Source organism: Lonchura striata, chromosome 15, assembly GCF_046129695.1.
Source record: "Lonchura striata isolate bLonStr1 chromosome 15, bLonStr1.mat, whole genome shotgun sequence".
NCBI lineage: Eukaryota > Metazoa > Chordata > Aves > Passeriformes > Estrildidae > Lonchura > Lonchura striata.
Window position 1 is genome coordinate 10264081 of NC_134617.1, and position 19042 is coordinate 10283122.

General features: G+C 40.2%; 1 protein-coding gene across 8 annotated transcripts in view; it reads right to left on the reverse strand.

Moving 5' to 3' along the window:
- The window catches only part of RAPGEF6 (Rap guanine nucleotide exchange factor 6), a 122631-nt gene that overhangs the window by 8636 nt on the left and 94953 nt on the right, over positions 1-19042 (reverse strand). For 4 of the 8 annotated variants that reach the window (XM_021549540.3, XM_021549533.2, XM_021549543.2 and 1 more), the window contains 9 exons: positions 16682-16893; positions 15672-15795; positions 13281-13304; positions 10415-10635; positions 8192-8383; positions 6927-7061; positions 5487-5600; positions 3266-3491; positions 963-1474 (listed from right to left, as the gene is read on the reverse strand). In XM_021549540.3, the coding sequence (XP_021405215.1) occupies positions 963-1474; positions 3266-3491; positions 5487-5600; positions 6927-7061; positions 8192-8383; positions 10415-10635; positions 13281-13304; positions 15672-15795; positions 16682-16893 (1760 nt within the window). The remainder of the gene's footprint in view (positions 1-962; positions 1475-3265; positions 3492-5486; positions 5601-6926; positions 7062-8191; positions 8384-10414; positions 10636-13280; positions 13305-15671; positions 15796-16681; positions 16894-19042) is intronic. The other 4 variants (XM_021549542.3, XM_021549538.2, XM_021549537.2 and 1 more) reach the window with 3 other exon arrangements.

Sequence of the window (19042 nt, forward strand, 5' to 3'; positions counted from 1 at the left end):
GCATGAACTGAACAGTGTGCCTGCCATCTCCTCATGAACAGCTCTGAAAGGCTGCAAGGCCAGAGCACAGGCACAGCAATGAGCTGGGAGCAAATTTTCTGCAAGGATCCACCACGACTTTTTTTCTAAAGCCAAGAAGGAAGAACACAATCCAAGACCTCCGCCCTATGTGCAATGTTTATTCAGTCAATTACCTTTGATAACAAACCCCTCCAGCAATCCACTCAGTAATTAAACTGCATTTCAGCTGCACCCTTGCCTCACAGTCTTAGAAAGCTTTGCATTCCACGTTTTATCTTGCTACTAACCCAGTTCCTTTAATTCTGGCTACTGAACTCACTAGGATGGGGGAAGAACATCTTGCTTGATAGAACTATGCATATTTCAAAGAACATTTTTAATTTTTTTCTCCTTTCATAAGTAGCCAAACTGCAGACGTATAATCAAATATATGGCATCTTAAAATAGCAGACAGGAAAGGAATTTGCTCTGCCCTTTTGGAGCCCAAAGCCCTGTGGATCAAAGGTGCCCCAGCTCCAAGAGAGGCAAGTGAGCTCCAGACTATTCTGCAGCCATGCTCTTTCCTGGGAAGTCTGTATTATAATGAGTATGGGATCACTGATCCCTCTCAGAAGAACATCTACAGTGATGAGTATGCCTCCAAAATCATTCAAAAAAGCAAATAGCATACTACAGAAAAGAACTGCCTGACATTCTCCTGAATAGAGTTTTCCCGCAGACCCATGAAGTGATGGGGAAGTGCACTTGTTTATTATCTTGATATTCCTAATGCAAAAGAAGGTGGCTTGAAAACACACTGTGTAGTGCTCTAATTACAACCACATGTGAAGCTGAATTCAACATGCCAGGCAGCCCCAGACCTGTTGATGTCATTTTTTAACAACTTAGTACGAAATGAAAACCAGATGTAGCAGCTTCCATGAGCTGTTGGCTTGGCTTACCTATCAGGCCTTTTTCTGTACTGGAAGTAACAGTTTTGTAAGTTGTATCAGCGCCTGGTTTAGAGTCCAAAGCCTCAGTCTGCTCCGCCGTGGAGTTCTCCAGCCCTCTCCGCTTAATTGTCCCATAGTTTGTCTCGTAAGTGTCTGACAGGGAGCTGGAGGATGCCCAGCTCTGCCGAGACTGATCCAGCTCCACGCTGGCTTTCGACTGCCTGTTGGCTTTGGAGAAGGCTTCGGAATACAAACAACCCTCCTCAGAGTAACAGTTTGCGGGCTCCACTTCAGCTATAGGTCCGTCCAGCTGGGTGTGGCGGTAAGAACTGAGCAGATCCCAGCTCTTCTGGTTTGGGATATTCTGGAAATTGTCATGAGAACTACTTGAGCATGAAGTCCAGCTTCCGCGGCCGCTGTCTGCTGCCTCTACTGTGATGTGCTCGTGGGAAATCTCCTCGCTGCTCATGGAAGATGTGAACGCCATCCCTCTGATCAGAGCAGGCCTAGTGATGGACCAGCTACATTGGAAAACAACAGAAATTGGGAAAAAAACACTTGTAAGCTTTTACAATAAGAGCTATCTACTCAGAGCCAACTCTGGGTCTGTATCAGGTGAGCAGCAAGCTCAAGGCACAAGGGAGCACTGAGGAGAGACACTGTTACCCCCAAATCACTATTGCACCCAGCAGCAAGGGGGTTATTCCCCAGGGAATAACAAGTTTGCAACATTCATTTCCAGGCAGCACCCCAGGTCCCTAAGGCTGGCCCACAGAATCTCTTCTCTACCAATCACAGAAACATTGCCTTACAGAAAGCAGAGGAGGAAGTTACCTCTTACATTCAGTCTGCTACCAACTTTTTCTTTTCATTTAAAAACTAAAATAAAAACAAATATATGGAATAAAATCCAACCCCTTCACTGGCAGCAACATCAAGTTGTTCAGACAGAGTGGATGCAGCTGAATTTCAAGAATATCTGGAAATACTGGGCATAAGTAACATTTGTGGGAACAATATGGAGGGACAGATTCTGAAAAGCAAAGTCCAAAATTTCTTTTTTAAAGAAATGTCTGCTGAAAGCTCTAATTGCACAACTAAGGGGGGGGGGAAATAAAGCCAGGTTTCTATGAATTTAGAATACATGAAGACAGGATTGCTAGACATTATTCAAGTCTCCCAACTATTTCTGGTTGTGTTAACAAATGCATGGGCAACACAACATCAAAATTCAACACCCTCCTTCAGCAGTTTACTGACATGTTATGAAATCAAGGAACATTTTTTAGGTATGTGCAAGCAAGGGATTTTATTTCCTTCCTTTTCTATTTTCTTATGTCCTAGGATAAAATCCACTTTCTACCCTTGCAACTTATTGAAATTAAGTAATAAAGGAACAACCACAAAACATGATCTCAGAGTATATTATGCCTTCTAGAAAGGGAATTATTTTCTTTGATGAAGCACATCTTTAAATTCCCATTTTAATCCTATGAAATAAACTGAATTACTCATTTCTTTCCATCCCTGGGAGTGTTCAAGGCCAGGTTGAATGGGATTGGAAGAACCCTGAACCCTGACCCCTGCCCATAGAAGAGGGGTTGGATCAAGATGATCTTTAAGGTCCACTGCAACCCAAAGCATTCTATGATTCCATGGGCTGGAAAAATGAGAAATGTAAGGAGCACCTCTCATTTAGCTGAATCCATCATAGCTGAGGACAGACAATGCTATCTCAAGATATATTAGGAGATGTTACATCCTATGGATCAAGGTGCTACGTCTAGCGAGAAAAATCCAAAAACTTCCAGTTCAAAGCATCATTTCAGCACAAATTCTCATTGCACTGAAGTAGCAAGACCTCTTGTGTGAAAACTGTCAGAAAGACAGTGGCAGAAAGCTGCCAGTCTGCCTAAGCAACAAATGATAATTAGAGAAATCCTTACAAATCACATTAGAGCACGTTAAGTGACTGGCTCTGCTGACTCGGAGAGAATTGATCATATCCTGCTGTTCTTTTGCTGTCTCTCACTATGGCATTAATTTGCTAAGCATCATCCTGGCTTTTAACAAGCTTCCAGTCTCCTGCAAGAAATATCCAGCTAAACCCCACCAATGGGAACAAGCTGTTGTCTCCCCAAGTAATACTGTAAGCTTCTTATGGAAACAGGCTCCCCACACAGCAGCCAGAGCTCCAGCTTCCAGCAGAAGCTTAAAAACCACAGTGGAGTGCACAACTGTGTCCTGGCCAAAGCTTCCTTACCCCTTCTGACAGCACACACCGAGCCCCAGCAGGAGCAGCTGCACCTTACCCCGGGCAGGGCTGGCCGTAATCTGTCAGTGCCTGAGGATGCTCCTTTCTCTCTGCCCCACCAGAATCCACCACGATGAGGGACTGGGACAAGCTCCTCTCGTCCTGCAGTGCTGCTGACATGGAGTCCACAGAGCAGTTGCTCACGATGCTGGAGCGGGAGGAGATCTCACTGTGACTGGAGTCTGAGAAGTTGTCGGATTTAGTGGAAGGTATGAGGGCATAGCCTAAGTACAGGAGAGGAGAGGAGAATGTCTGGATCAACATATGACAACCACGTATTGACTCACACATTAAAGAGAGGATATTTAGGAGAAAACCAGCCAAAACCTGGTTGCTTACCATCAGTCCACTGAGGATTTTAGGGTACTAAAGCTTTTAACATCTAGCAGCATCTAGCACTGATTTACTAATGCAAGGCCAGGAACACCAATAACCCACCTGCAACTCCACCACTCTCCAGAGCAGCAGCTTTAACCCACACCACCAGAATCAGCAGCCTACTGCAACACTACTGGACAGGCAGATCAGATTTTTCTAATTCTGCAAGTGCTGACTCCTTCAGTAAAAATGTAGCACACTTCCCACTATCCCTCTGCCATACTGCCATGCAAGACTCAAAAAAGATTCTGGCAGTGGAGGAGGAGATGCTGACTAAGGTGAAAGACAGCTATGAGGACTCAGGGATTAGCCATATGATCCATTTCAGTTTTATCATCTGCTCCAAAACTAACAGAGAAGGAAGCAAAGGCAGGAAGCACAACCTTGGCAGGAGCTGGATCAGACTCCAGGGTTGCTCCCAAAGAAGGGGAACAACTGAAGATCCCACCAGACTCAGAGCATAATGTACAATGCTTTCTTTCTCTGCTTGGCTTACCCTCAAATAACTTATTTCAGACACAAATATATCCCTATATATCTCACACCTCAGACCAGCTTTTTTTTGCCTAAATTTCTCCACTTGCGCCTTTTAGTGGGGTTGCCACATATTTACATTCATTAGGTGAAGAAGTGAAATGACAAGACAGTGTAAAAGCCAGTGATACACACAATCTAATACAGAGAATGGATGCCCTTAAATGCATAAACAATACAGAGATGATAGAGTATGGCATGTGGAGACACTGGCATACAGCCACTGAGCATAATGCTCATAATTTGAGATTTCACAGCTTAACTTTGATTATTTTGTAAGATTTTAAGAGAAAATATAAGTAGTAAATATCAATATTATCAAGCTATAGAACTGAACCCTAAAGTGTACTTAAGAGCAACCTTTTTAAGATTAAATTTCAATTTTCTTTCATTTAGCAATAACTAATATTTCATATTTTTTAGGGACTCTTTAAATTGACACAACTACACTGCAGTAAGAAATGTCCTCACGGTGTTCCAACTATCTGGAGAACAAAGGGGCTCCTCTTCATTAAAGAAATGAAAACTATCTGAAAGCTGAGCCATAAAATAACAGCACGTGTATTAACAGACTAAATATAAGCATTTGCTGGCGGTAAAGGACAGCAGAAGATGTGACCAATGGAACACACACCAATGCTGGCAGTGAGCATTCCACTGACACCATCTCAGGGACTGTTTAATTAACAAATGTTGCAGAACTTACTGTTTCACTGGCATTTGTGACACACTAAGTAACTGAACTAACACTGTACCTGTTCCTTGATTCTCTAAACTTCACATTATTGTCTTCACTGCACTGTAAAGGTGATTAGCTACAAAGAACTGACACAAACATCTGGAAGGGAAGCACATTAAACATCTTAAACATATAAACAGGTAACACTGAAATAACTCAGATAAATTCAGGATATTGGACGCAACACGGACATGAGTCTTCCTTCTAAAAATACATTATATAGTCTTTCTTCTTCTTCTAGGCCTTGTGCATAGGCAGTAGGATAGGTACACACTGCTGTTAGTACAGATGCTCGCTGTACTCAGAGTATCAGTGTTCTTGTCCTTTTGGTTTCCACTGCTTTCTAAGGCTTCAGTGGGCTCTGCTTCCCTTTTTGCAGCAAAAGCTGTTCTTTCCCTGGAGAAGCTTCTTTCCCTAAGTCTTCTAAACTGGATTCCCTTAATTTTTGTAGGTTCAAGCTCAGCTTCTGCCTTTCTACTCTCTTTCTCTCTGTCCACCTTTGCACTTTTCTCAGAACTCTTTCCAGCTTGGCACATCTTCTGAATTTGCTTTTGTAAATAAGCCCCACCTATTCCATAGCTGCGCTGTCCACTGTTCTTGTTGCTGGTTTCACTGGCCAGTGATGAGGAAGAGCCAGAGAGATTCATCTGACTGCAGTTATCCGACCTTTGGATGTTGCCAACTACAATGAAGTAGACACAGACAGATGTTGATAGATGATGAGATAAATAACAACAAAAATAACATCCTAATTGAAAATCCTTTTTTCTTCAATCTTATTTGTGTATCACTTGGATATAGCTCAAAAGAAAATGAAATCTAAAATTAAGTGGAATGTGCTCATGCCTAAAATTATGTCTTTCAGCTGTCTGTGAAGCACCTAATTTTAGATCAATGAGGTGTTAGCACAACACATACAACAAAGTACAGATCACCTCAATCAAATGAGATCAGTGCTGGAAGTAAGGTGAATTAATGAAACAATCCCTAAGAAACAAAACATTCTTTTCAAAGAACAAGGTAAAAGTTAACAAAAATAACATATTTGTAAGCGATGCTCAGTGGAGCAAGATTTGGCATCCCCAGTATTTAAGCTTTTTATGCTGTGTTTAAGTAAAATAAGTGGCATTCTCCTAAAAGAATCAGGATCTTGTGAAGGCAGAAGTGGAGGGACCAGCCTGATCTCCCACTGAGAGGGGTGAGAAGATGCAGCAGGTCGCTGTGCCATGCCATGCCAAGGCGGTGGCTTCGGGCTGTCAGTGAGTCAGAGCAGCACAGAAGGGAGGGAGAGAGGCCTTACACCATCCAACACCAACCACCCACGCTGGCTACTGAGTGCTGTTAAGGGATTTCAAATCAATTTCCATCCAAGGTTGACTAATGATGAAGTGATGCAGGTCTTTTAAGATGAAGACATCAAAAATAAAGGGATTCTCAGGGCATCATGAGAGACAGGGATGTATACAAAGCCCTGTGCACAAGAACAAAAAATATGAACAGCGACTCGAGGATTTAGATGGATCCACTACTGCAGCAACCTAAACCACCTGTCCTGGAGAACTATGACACCATTCCATCTCCAGCTCTGTCTAATCACCTGGTATTCCAACTGCCTTGAGCCAGACCAGAAGTTATCTCAATAGCTGCAGTTTCTGTCCAATACTGTCATCTTCAAGAAATCCCCAGGTTTGAGAATCCCATTCATCTAAGTGGCCACCTAAATCTGAACTGGCATGATGGCAGGTGTCAGCACTTCTGATCTATTGGGAATTCTGCCAAAATACTTAGGCAGTATTTTAAGAAAACAACTGTTCTCCCTTTTTTAAATACTAAGTGACTTAAAGGTCCAAAATATACAAATATACTGGAAAATCATGTCTATTCATAGAAAGACGTGACTCTATTCTTGACATGAATATTCTAAATTACTATTTCTCTTACATGTCATTACCAACAAATATTGCTGCCACTGCCCACCCTGGTTTAGGCTCCAGTTCCTGGGACGTACCTTTGCGTGGGGAGCCCTGAGGAGAAGCAGGTGGGCTGGAGTGCAAAGAAGATGCCATGGACATAGTGTCATCTGCTTGTTTCTTACTACTTACTTCCTCAGACAAGCTTAATGACTTCTGTGGAGAGCCTGTGCCTATGAAAACAATGGGATCAGTTACTGCATATTATTCTTCTTTTGAATTACTGATTTCTGTTTAAACTACAAATAAGCACCATGTTGAACAATCAGAATATTCAGCAAAGAGAGGAGCAGATGCTCAGAGATGTGGAGGCAGTCTCCATTTAAATTTAGATCACTGTTGGGACCATTAAAAACCATGTGTGTCAGAGCTACCAGGTCAGTTCAGGATCTTCACAAGCAGGAGTTCTCAAATCAACGCTCACAGGCACTATCCACAGCTTGACCAGTTTAGCAAAACCACAGCTTGGCCAGTTTAGCAAAACCAGTGTCCCACACATGGTTTGGTGTTTCTTACTCACTATTAGACCATCCTACAGAGAGAGGACTCAGTGCTGAGGAGTTATTTCAATTTCTCACTAATTGTTAGATCAGCATGGACCACCAGGCAAATAAATGAAGAAAAGCCTCTGCGAACAAAGTTTCTGGAACTTATCAAACTGCACAGGCTTTTCGCAGGAGAACTGAAAGAAACACTAACTAGAAACAGTATTTTATATGCTGTAATATACTGTTTTCTGAAGCTATTTTAAATTATGTTGATGCCTGATATAATATAAAATAATTTCTTATCAGTTATTGACTGCAGCTAACTTCAATTAATAACCCACAACTGCGGCTTTCAAATGATACAACAGTTATTTAAATAGGACAAAAACTTTTTAATAAAGAATATACTGCTTTGCAACTAGCAAATTTAGAGACAAAAAAACTATTTTCACTAGGAGCAACTAATAATATATGTTGCTCCATTTGACCATAATGTTGTTAAAATGGTGTCCCAGAGGTTAAAATATTAAATGTCTGTGATTTGTTTCAATGATTTCACCCAAATATATAAGACTTCATGGAACGAGAGCATATTTGGAGACAGCACATCACCATTAACTGTTTTAAGGAAAGTTATAAAAGATTGTGCAAATGACTAAACACACTCTCTTAAAACACAGCAATGTGTATCAGCTGTTTTAAAATGATTTAATGAAGCACAGCAGTATCTCACATAAACCACTCAGCTACAAAAGAGCTCCTCCCCCCTGCCTGTTTACATCCTAAAACCTCCCCAGCCAAGTGAAGATACTCACTGAATGTGACATGATCCTTTGTCAGTCCTTTTTTCCTGCTGGGGTACAAATTCACACTCGGGACCTGAAGAACTTGACTCATTCGGTTTTGTTGATGCTGATGGGCTTTTGTGGTTTGGCCAATTGATCTCATGGGCACTGGAGACATTTCAGAGGATTTTCCTCCTCTTCTCTCACTTAAATTCTTTGTCACTGTTACGGAAAAACGGCATATAAATATCTAGCACTTTCAATTGCAGGATTATTGCAGTACAACTGCAGACAAAGCAACCACTGTATAAAAAAGATAAATTGTATTTTAAACCATTTCTAGTCCAAACATTATGATTCCATCACACTGAAAATGATGTGTGAAGGGCTTTAAAAAAAAAGCCCTAAATTCTTGAAAGTGCCATAGTGGCACTTAATCTAAAGATCAAAAGATGTTGTTTATTTCCACCACAAGCCTGTATTTTAAATGTTTGCATGCAAGGTGCAATTGCATAACAGCACTTCTTTCAAAATCAGGTGGTTTTGCAACTGGCATCAAAGGTTTCACTAGGTGGCACAAGTGATTTACAGCACAGGGCACTGCTTCAGCTTCTGCTTCAATCACACAGCAATTCACACGCTGCTCCTCATCTGATCTCTCCTTAAATTCTGTTGGAAAACTCTGGATTGCAGTGTCACTACTGCTCATTCCTACCACAAGCAAGGGCAGAAGCTTATTACTGAGGTAAGAAACAGGGGAGCTGAACCCCTGAACGTGTGTAATCCAACCAAGTGCAGAGAGACATCCCTGGACAGGTCAGTGCTCTCACTGCACCAGGTTGAAAACTACGAGGGGCTGGCAGCTCCCTCATGCCACACATCACTCCTCTCTTCTTTCTCCCTCTCTTCTTTCTCACTTCTCTCTTCTGTAACAAGGATAATCTCAATTGCATCTACTGCCTGTGGGTTTTGGGGCTTAGAGCTTTTTCCCCAGCTTTTTAAAATGTTACTTTTAATAATATGCCAATCTACTACATATTTATTTGTGTATCCACTTAAACTTCATTTTCCTTTCTGATGTTTAAGAGAATATGAACCTGATTTGCCTAACTACATGAAGTAGAACAGTCAGTTTATATTCCCTGTTTTTACTTTCAAATATCTATGGCTAGCACCATGCATATAAGGTATTAATTTTTTTAAACAAATAAAAATCTGGTAATATATGTTTTTCTCTTGGGCCTAGTACCTACGATTGCACATAGATCATCTATAAAGAGTTCAAACATGAAGGATTTAACGTTTTTTAAAAGGGAGTTAAATGTGGCCATTTCCAGGTTTCCTGCTTCAGTGCTACTTAAAAGTAAAAGCTAAAAGAAAATTTGCATAAGACGGCATCTTAGGGAAAAATAAGGATTTGCATTCTTAATACTAGATAACGGCAAGGACTTAAAATTTTATCTTCAAGATGCCATCTCCTAGTCATGCTTTTAACTTACCTCATCAGAGATAAAACAGTATTTGAAGACAAAAAAAGCCTTAAAATGCTATATTTGGACAAAAGACAAGCAGCAAACATAATTTAGTTTAGCATGGTTGTTACTCATCTATTTTGAAACAAATCTGCCTTTCAAGAAAGTGAAAACTGCTCGAGTATCTAAATAAAACAAATTATAACTTCCTATTTCTAAATACGAATTTACTGAACTGTGTAAGACAGCAGGTCAGACAGCAGTTTGTTTGACAAGAGCTCAAATTATGAGAGCTGTCCTGCTGCAGTCCTCAATTTGTGACTGTCAAGCCATGTCAAACTCATCAGTCAATATTGACCTAACTTCTCCTTCTCAACAATCTTCATTTATTCTAAGGTGTAATCCATTGCAGTTTTATATTGATTTTGTCTCTTTTCATTTCTTGCTGTTTATATGGTAAAGACTACTTTTATCCTTCCTGTGCAAGGACAGCAGGGCACCAGCAGAGCTGATGTGCTAATGGATTTCCTGCCAGACTGATGCAAAGACACACTGCTTTAGGAACTAAAGGTCAAAAAAAAAAACATCACAGAAGTTTTTTGAGCTCAACCAAAACATGAACACACATGCTGTCCTGCTGAAGCTCTCAGTACACAAACTGACAAAACAACCCTTACTACAGTATCTTCTCCTCGGAGGAAAAGTTTAAAAGAGTATTTTTAGAGATGGAAGAAATGATACAGATATAGATTATGCTGCTGTTCTAGCTCACTGTACTTACAAGTGCTGTATGCAGGCTCACACTGAAGTGACAGTATTTGGATCTTCTCTTCATCTGTCTCTACACTGAGGTTGGACAGGTACTGCTTCACCTTCCTGGCCATCTGGGCATCCTCGTAGAGCTTCTTGGCGTTCAGGAGCGAGCTGCGGCGGGCGCGTTTCTTGTGAGCGCCTCCCTGCACGTCCAGCATGTTCGAGTTCATGCTGCCCTGGCTCAGAGACCTACGAGAGAAAAGATCAAAGCACTAAAGGTTCAGTTCTCAACAGCAACAAAGAGCTACAGCAGCATAGGCCAAAGCAGATTAATACCAATAATCTTCAGTTAGGGCTAGTGCATGCTGATGCAAATGAGTTAAAAAAGATGAACAGCATTAAAACACTTGTCTCAACATATCTGGGTAAATTGAGAGCAGCGATTTGAGCCTAGAACAGGACTGCCTAAGGAAGTGTGGAGCTGGGAAGAACAAGGGGCAGTGCTGGGTGTGGAACTCATTCAACTCCGCTAACAACCCCCAGCCTTGTGCTGCAGGACCCACAGCTGACGAGAAAAACTAGTCTCAAGTTGTGCCAGGAGAGGTTTGAATTGGATATTAGGAAAAACTTCTTCATGGAAAGGGTTGTCAAGACCTGGAACAGCCTTCCCAGGGCAGAGGTGGGGTCAGCATCCCTGGAGGTTTTCAAAAAATGCATGTTTAAGGCACTTGAGGACACGGTTTAGTGGTCAACACGGTCGTGTTAGGGTGATGGCTGGATTTCATGATCTCAGAGGTCTTTTCCAACCTTTAACAGCTCTATGAATTCAATTGTAGGTTCTGAAAGTGGATAAACTTGGTAACTTTGGTGGTTTAAGGAACTGGGTACCCACTGTGTCCATCAGGCTTACACAGAAACTCCTTGCACTTAGCTGAGCACAGAAGTGAGTGACCACTGCAATCCTCTTAGAAAACTGAGCTTCTCATAATGGTTAAACAAGGGGCAAATTATGTTAAATGTACAAAGTGCATTTGATTACACACTTAACTTCATTCTTCAATTAACTAAAAATATTCACAGAAGAGTAGCTCATTAAAAAACTTATCCCAAGAAAGGTGAGGAAGGCAGTGATGATATGCATACACCCAGACTTGTACAGACTTGTATCTATGAATGAGAATGCTCCTCAATACTCCTAATTTTGAGCTCTGAAATCTATCAGTAACTGAAGCAAAAATAAATAATACTGTATTTGTTAAAGAACATGAGTTACTCTCCCTGACAGTCACTCCTATTCACACTGGAAGAGTGACCAAACAACTGTTCAGGGTATAGTTTAAACACAGTCACCTCTGTTTCAGCTGCCACAAGTCCCTCAGCCACACCAGTTCTGATGAATTTTTAAATAAATGGAGATCACAGTATAAGTCACATGTAAATTCTAATGGAAAATGTCAAAATTGTTCAAGGCTGGGTTTGTGTGGGGATTTTTAAATATTCAGATGAATATTTTTAAAGCTACATGAAGACATTTATCGAGATCTCATGTGTTTACAGAATCACAAGTGGCAGAATAAACAACATCAGGCACAGAAGAGCCATAATGGCCAAAGGAGTTGGAATAAAACATGTTGTTAGAGGAAATCCAAGGAATCAAACTGAGCTTAGAAAATAGATGTTGGAAAACAGCTGATTGCAATATTTTCAGACATGTTAAATAAATCATTCTGAGAGAAAATGTAAGCTTAAAAACTCTCAGCAATCTATAGCTTAATTAAATAAAAGAGAGATGTTATTGGAGACAAGGAGCAGCAAAAGGCGTGACAGAGTGTTCACAGCTATTCAAACCAAGGGGACACTCACATCTCTTGATGGGCAAGGACAAAGCTATTCTACAATGATCAGGAAATTATGTTTATTTTTAATCATAGAAATATTTTATTGTTTATGTACACACTTTTTTTTTTTCTTTCAGGTCTGGATTTGACTTTTTAAGGCAATTTAATTCTATTTCCTTTAACAATTATTTTTCCTTATTCCCTTGTGTTCACAGTAATTCCAAATTACACAGTTAGAAATTACAGAGACTCTTTCTCCCCACGAGCTGCCTTGTGAGCAGTTGATTATTGAACACCAAATGCTGCCAGCCAAGGGCATCCACACCAGCATCAGGGACCAGTATCCAAACCTGCTAAGCCCAGTATGACCAGCCCAGTCCTGGCACTGTCCCCATCACTGCTATGCCAAGGCACACAGGTAACACAGAACACATAAAATATGCCTACAATGTCAGTCTTCAAACCACTGCCCTGGGCCAGGCAGGAATTTCCCTGGCCAACAACAGAACTCTCATCTTTAGTCATTCCATGATCCAGACCTCACACAACCAACACTCCCAGTAGGATCAATGAGGATTTTAGTGCAGGAAATGTGAGATACATTTTAAAGATATACTAAAAATAAATACTTTGAAGGTTGCCTGAAGACAAACTTCAGGGAGAAAATTACTACATCATTACCACAACTCAGTGTCCTTATAGTTGAAAATGCAGAATGGCTTCAACTTTTCTGTAACATGTTAAAAGGCAAGTTACTTATTTCATTTACTTCCCACAATATTTTGCCTTCCAATGTAACTGCACAGCAAGGTTTTTTTTAACGCACAAAGCCAAAACTCAAACAACTTATCTACTACACAAAAGCAACTCAGAATCCTTATAGCTGCAGTAAAATGTTGGCTGTAAACCCCTTACTCCTGTTTTCAAAAAAACATGTATTGCAGGGTTAATAAAATGCATGCTGTATTTCAGATGCATGCACTAACGAGGAGGATGCAGTATGTTAAGAGTTGCATAATCTTTATTTATCTTAGTTGCATTCAGCTCTACACTTACCCCAAACTTCTCCACCTCTTCTTCCTGTAAGCAAGAGCCATATACATTGAAGCATGTATTTGAACAGAAAAGCACAGGAAAAAAAATAAAACAGTTGAGAGTCAGGAAGAAAGATGTAGACAGGAAAGAACAGAAAAGAAAAATCTCTATACAGCCACATTCTTCTCAAACAATAACACAATGTTTTCATGAAATGCAGGGGCAAGACTTGACAAATACTTCAATATCTATCAGTTTTTTGTTTAACCTATGTATTGAAAAATTAAAACTTGCATTAATTTATTTTCTGTAAGTCCAATTTAAATTTGATGAAGTGCAACTCATTCATATTGCAGAAAATGGGATTAATTTATTCTTTGCCAGTTGAAAGTGTATGAGAAATCATTACTATCAATATTCAAGTTTATGATATTGTTTTCTCTTGACTGTTGGCTGGAAAACAAGCCATTTGCCAAATACACCTTGAAAGCCTAGACACTCTCAGTAATTGGTAATGACCTTGTGAGCAAGTCTCATGTTACCACTAATACCTATATTTCTTGCTGATTTTTCATCTTCAAAGGCATCTATTTGATGCTTTATAACACAAACTGAGAGATCAAACACTAGAGACAATGAAAATTAATATAAATGACATGAAAACATGGAATTATTTTCTTTTAATCTTTGGCACTATCTCTAATATTAGATGCCTAAGCAGTTTATGGCAGTGTGTGTAATTTAAATTCCAGTCATTAAAATGTGTTCTGTATTTCTGAAAAAAACATACTAAAGGCAACTATTTACTGTTCAATTTATTCAATGATTAGATTTCATGAGGTCTTAGGAAGTGCACGGGCCATCAGGGAAATTTACTTATCGACTAATTTCAGCTGTGAATGCCAAAGTTTCTGAAAAGCAATCACACCTCAGTAACTGACTTTTTATTTTATACTAAAAATCAAATCTTGCTAATTCAAATCCAACTGTAAAAAAGTGAATCTCCACTTGAAACAAAATAACATTAACAAGGATCTGTTATTTTTGGCTCAAACTGGGCCATTTTTAGAGTCACAGAACCATGGAATAGTTCATGTTAGGAGGGACCCTGAAGTTCATCCCCTTACATTCCCTTATACACCTTTAACTGGACCAGGCTGCTCAGAGCTAATCCAGGCTGGCTTTAAATGCCTGTACTTGAAAAAAAATCTTTCCTGATTGCCAGCCTTGCAAACAAAAACCAGACAGAACTGATGATCCTCTGTGAATCCTGACCACTGGAATACCACAGGAAACCAAATCTCTGTGCTCTATAAAGGCTCCCCATCCTTGCATGCCCTATTTCCTTCCACTGCGCAGACAGAACTGAATTCACACATCAGAGAGAATCACAACTGCACAGGTGACTGGAATTTTCAGTGGGTGAAGCACACTTCACCCAAAAACTGTCCACTGTGTCTCCTACTTGCACTAGTCCCCCCAGGGGTGTTCAGAGAGCTCTGCTCTGCTGGGGTGCACAAGGTATGGGCAGCTCAGGAGAGTATTTTGTCATTTCTGAAGTCAGATCCATGTGGCTACTCAGCCATGACCCAGTGCCCACCCAGACTGCACCCTGGGGGCTGTCTGGCCATCAGCTCGAGGCAGACAGTGCAAGGAGCAAGGCCACCACCCACCCACAGACACCCACGGGGTCAGGACCCAGTCTGGACACAACAGAGCCACTGATGCTTTCAGTTCAGCCAGTGGGAAGAAAACAGATGCAGGAAATAATTCATTTCCACTAAATAAAATCTGGGGCTAATCAGCACCAGATTAGGAGTTACGTTGCTTTTATTCTGCACTTTGTTAACACCAAGCCTGGTTATATTCAGCAGCAAGAAAAAAATAAAAAAAATAAGAAAAAAAAGCCAAGAAAACACCCTCCACCTGCTGAAGCCTGAACATATGAAACATTATGTAGGTGGAACAAGCTGCGCTTAGAACAAATTAAAAATATTTTGTTTGGTTTTAATATGTTATCAGTGTGGTTTTGTTTTGAAACAGCATTTCAGATCTCTACATCAGTGATTTAGATGCTTTTTATCTCTCTCTCATATCTAAATACTGTACCCTGTAATATTATACCTCTCTCAAAACTCTACTGACACTAACATTTTATTTGGCAGAAATATGTATCATTAAAATTAGAACTTATTCTTCTGTGCTTTTTAAAGGCAATAAATTGGTTTATTAGTCATTCAAAGCAGGTCTGGGAAGCATCAACTGTTTTGCCATTATTTGATAAAGGCTGTAGTTTGATGGTAGATGTCAATGATGAGGCACACAATGAAATATCAACGTGCTGATGCACACAGAGACCCAGACCCCCTACACTGAGACCCCTTCAGTGCTGCTGCCCTTCCCATTGCACACCTTTGCCTGAACATCACAGCTGGATCCATGTTTGCAGAGGTCATTCGGACAACTTGGCGGATTTCTTTGGCAATCATCCGGAGCTTCTCAAAATTTACCAGGCCATCCACTTTAGAATCATTGCCTGCATAATTGAAACACACACATAAGGAAAAAAAAAAGGAGTAATAAATATTTCTGAACAGCCACTGTGCTTCTAGTTCTTCCCCTGATACCCTTCTCCCTTCCCTGTCCCCCAATCAACACAATTTTTTTAAATCAAAGTGGCAAGAAAACAGGATGTTCTCTCAAAACACTAATGGAATCAAACCCACTTGGACTAGCCTTTATTCTTTTATTAATCGTTTTCTAAAGTAACAAGTTTTAGTAGGAGGAAAAAGGAATAAGTGAACTATGCCCAAATTCACTCACATAATGTTAAAATAATAAAAATAGAGAATTCACATTAACAACATTCACATTAGGAAAGAAGTTCAAATAGTTTTGAACCATCACAACCAAGAATTAAGCATATTTGGAAATGGTTCACTTCAATCAGTTGTGAACAGGACTTTGTATAAAGGGAACAAAATGGAAACATTTGAACAAAATCCCCTGAAAATGCTGAAAGCAAGAGTAGGAGGTGTATCACTGTGTGCATGCCACAACATGGAATGAAAACCTGGAAACATTACAGCAACAAGTTTTTTGTAACAGAAAATATTTGAAGTAGTGTAGCTACCAGACACCACACTCACCTACGCTTCCACCCTAAACCTTAGGACAGCTGAGGAGGATTACAGCATTCCTTTCAAAATATTAAAAATATATGTTTTATTTTTAATTTTTGTCTAGGACCAGTCTCTTCCATTAGACATTCCCAGTTCTATTTTATTTTACTCCTATAAAGGATCCTTCAAAAGCATCCTACTGGTGGCAGCTTCATTAGACACATGTGGACCCACAGAGCACTGAAGAAAGGGCTGAAGTACATTCAATGCTTCATTTATTTCCTCTCTGTTTGACATTACCTTCATGCAGAAATGTGATATCTTTCTTGACAACAGGGAAAAGTGGGATAATTGGAGGCTGCATGCTCTGGCTGCTGAGGATGTTGCGATATTTTGCCATGTTTCGAGATGGATCAAAAAGATCTTGAAGGTCTCTGAGGTGCTTTTCATACTTGCTGGGTAACTTTTCCCACGTGCCTCTGAGACGAGCTACTGGTGCAAGATTTAACCCACTGTAAAGCAGAAATGTTTCATATTAGCTGTGAGTGGAATTGTTACCTTTCAGAATGCAGTGAAGGGCTGGGGGGTTGTTTTAAGAATTAAAAATAGCTTTTCCAAGGTTAACTGTGAAGCTAGGTGAATACGAGGCTACAGGTTCATCACAATAACCCTCTGCTGTTTAAACAGGACTGGTAAAAACCATGACTACTCAAGGTACAAACTTCAAATTACTGCCAAAATAATATCTCTGTAACATGGGACTGACATCTATTTAAGAATCCTGTAAAAATGTATGCCACAGCAAGAACAAAATTGTTAAAAAATGCACAAAGTGAACCAATGATTGCACAGAAAATGAGAACAGTGCAAGAACACATCCCAAGCAGAAGTGGCAAGACTTTAGAAAGAAATTCTTCCTCATGAGGGTGGTGGGACCCCAGTACAAGTTGCCTAGAGAGGCTCTACCCTGAAAGGACTCAAGGACAGGCCGGATGGGGCTTGGAGCAACCTGGTGTAGTGGAAGGTGTTCCAGTCCAGAGCAGGGGGTAGGAGTGAGATTCTCTTTAAGGTCTTTTCCAACCCAAACCCTTCTGTGAATCTCTGACTTCAGAGCTTCAGACAAGAGCAACTGACTGAGAACTGGAAGCGGCAGATATGCTAAAACTTGTCACTGTGCCCTCATTCCCACTAAGTAAAAACATCCAGAATTATTTGGATGTAAAAACACCCCATTAAATAGAAACATTAAATAAATTAAATCCAACCTCCCTATAATAATTTGTCACCACCTATGCTCAAGGAATTCTGCAATAATTGCGAAGTCCTCACCACCTTTGTGGAATTGGAAAGGGATGTGCTCCCAGCACTGATTAGCAAATCTAGAGCCACACTATCACTGAATTTTCTATTCTCAGATTTTTTTTTCCCTAAAAAAACTTATTTGGTATTTGGGTTATTTTTTAGACAAATTTATTTCCATGCTATGCCAAACAAAGCCTTCTCTGACATGAAAAAGTCAAACATATGCCAGCCCACAGCTCCTCTTTTCCATGCTACATTAGGATGGTTATCTTCCTATTTCATGAGACATATGGCACCAAACTGCTGTGCAGGACAAGGCAAGAAAGAGAACCCCTGTGCCATATGCTAACAAAAATATTCTTCTGGAAATAACAGTAAAACAAAGCCTAACTTGTTTGCCTTTTTCTTTTTCCAAGACAAAAGACCACTTTAGTCATGGCCTGATTGGACTTAATTGAGAAGCAGAAAGAGTAATTTCCTTACCTACAATAAACCATGAAAAATTGGGGAGTAGAATATAAAAATTAGAATCAGTACCCATGTGTGTATTCCCACATAATGAGCAGCCAAAGTCTCGATGACTGTCCAGTACCCTTCACAGAAATTCATTAATTCTTTAATTAATGACTAACTACAAGCCAATACATTTGATGAACTGGTTAGACATCGAAGAAAATATTTTAAAATAGTGTTTTCAATAATGCTGCTGGGATACAGCACAAATCCAGATCTTTGTCTGATGAATCACAGTGTCTTTTTTCTCCTACAGTAAAGGCTAGGTGTAAGATAATTGCAAATACAGGAAATGATGAACTCATGCTGTTAAAGCAGCAGCATTCAGTATAAATCAGAAGAGAAAGCTTAAATGTGCAAGTGAAGAGGGAAAAAAAATAGAAAAGCAAGTGGATGACAGGAAAGAATGAGAAGGAAAATGAAACTAAAACAAGACTGATTTGAGGAAGTCCTTACAATGCAGGGAAGAAATAAAGTAATCTCATCATCACATATACGACTTGGTGCACCCTGGAAAAGTAACAATGACTGACAAAAAGAAGGGAAATTGGGTGCCAAAGCCACAGAAAATGACACAGTGCTCAGGCAGGTTTCAGGTTTCTGCAGTTCATCAATCAAACAGTGCTTTGTACCCATCTTCTCTTTTCCTGCGAGGAGACTGTCACACCCAGCACCACAACAGGACTGAAGTGCTGAGGTGACAGTGCAGAGGCTCTGGTGACAATCACCTCTGACCAGTCTGGCTTTGGAAAACCACCCAGCCCCAGCTGTAGTCTGCTCAGGATATTCCCATTTCTTTCCTTTCTGTTTGGATTACCAGAATTGCCTGTGACAGCACCAACCAGA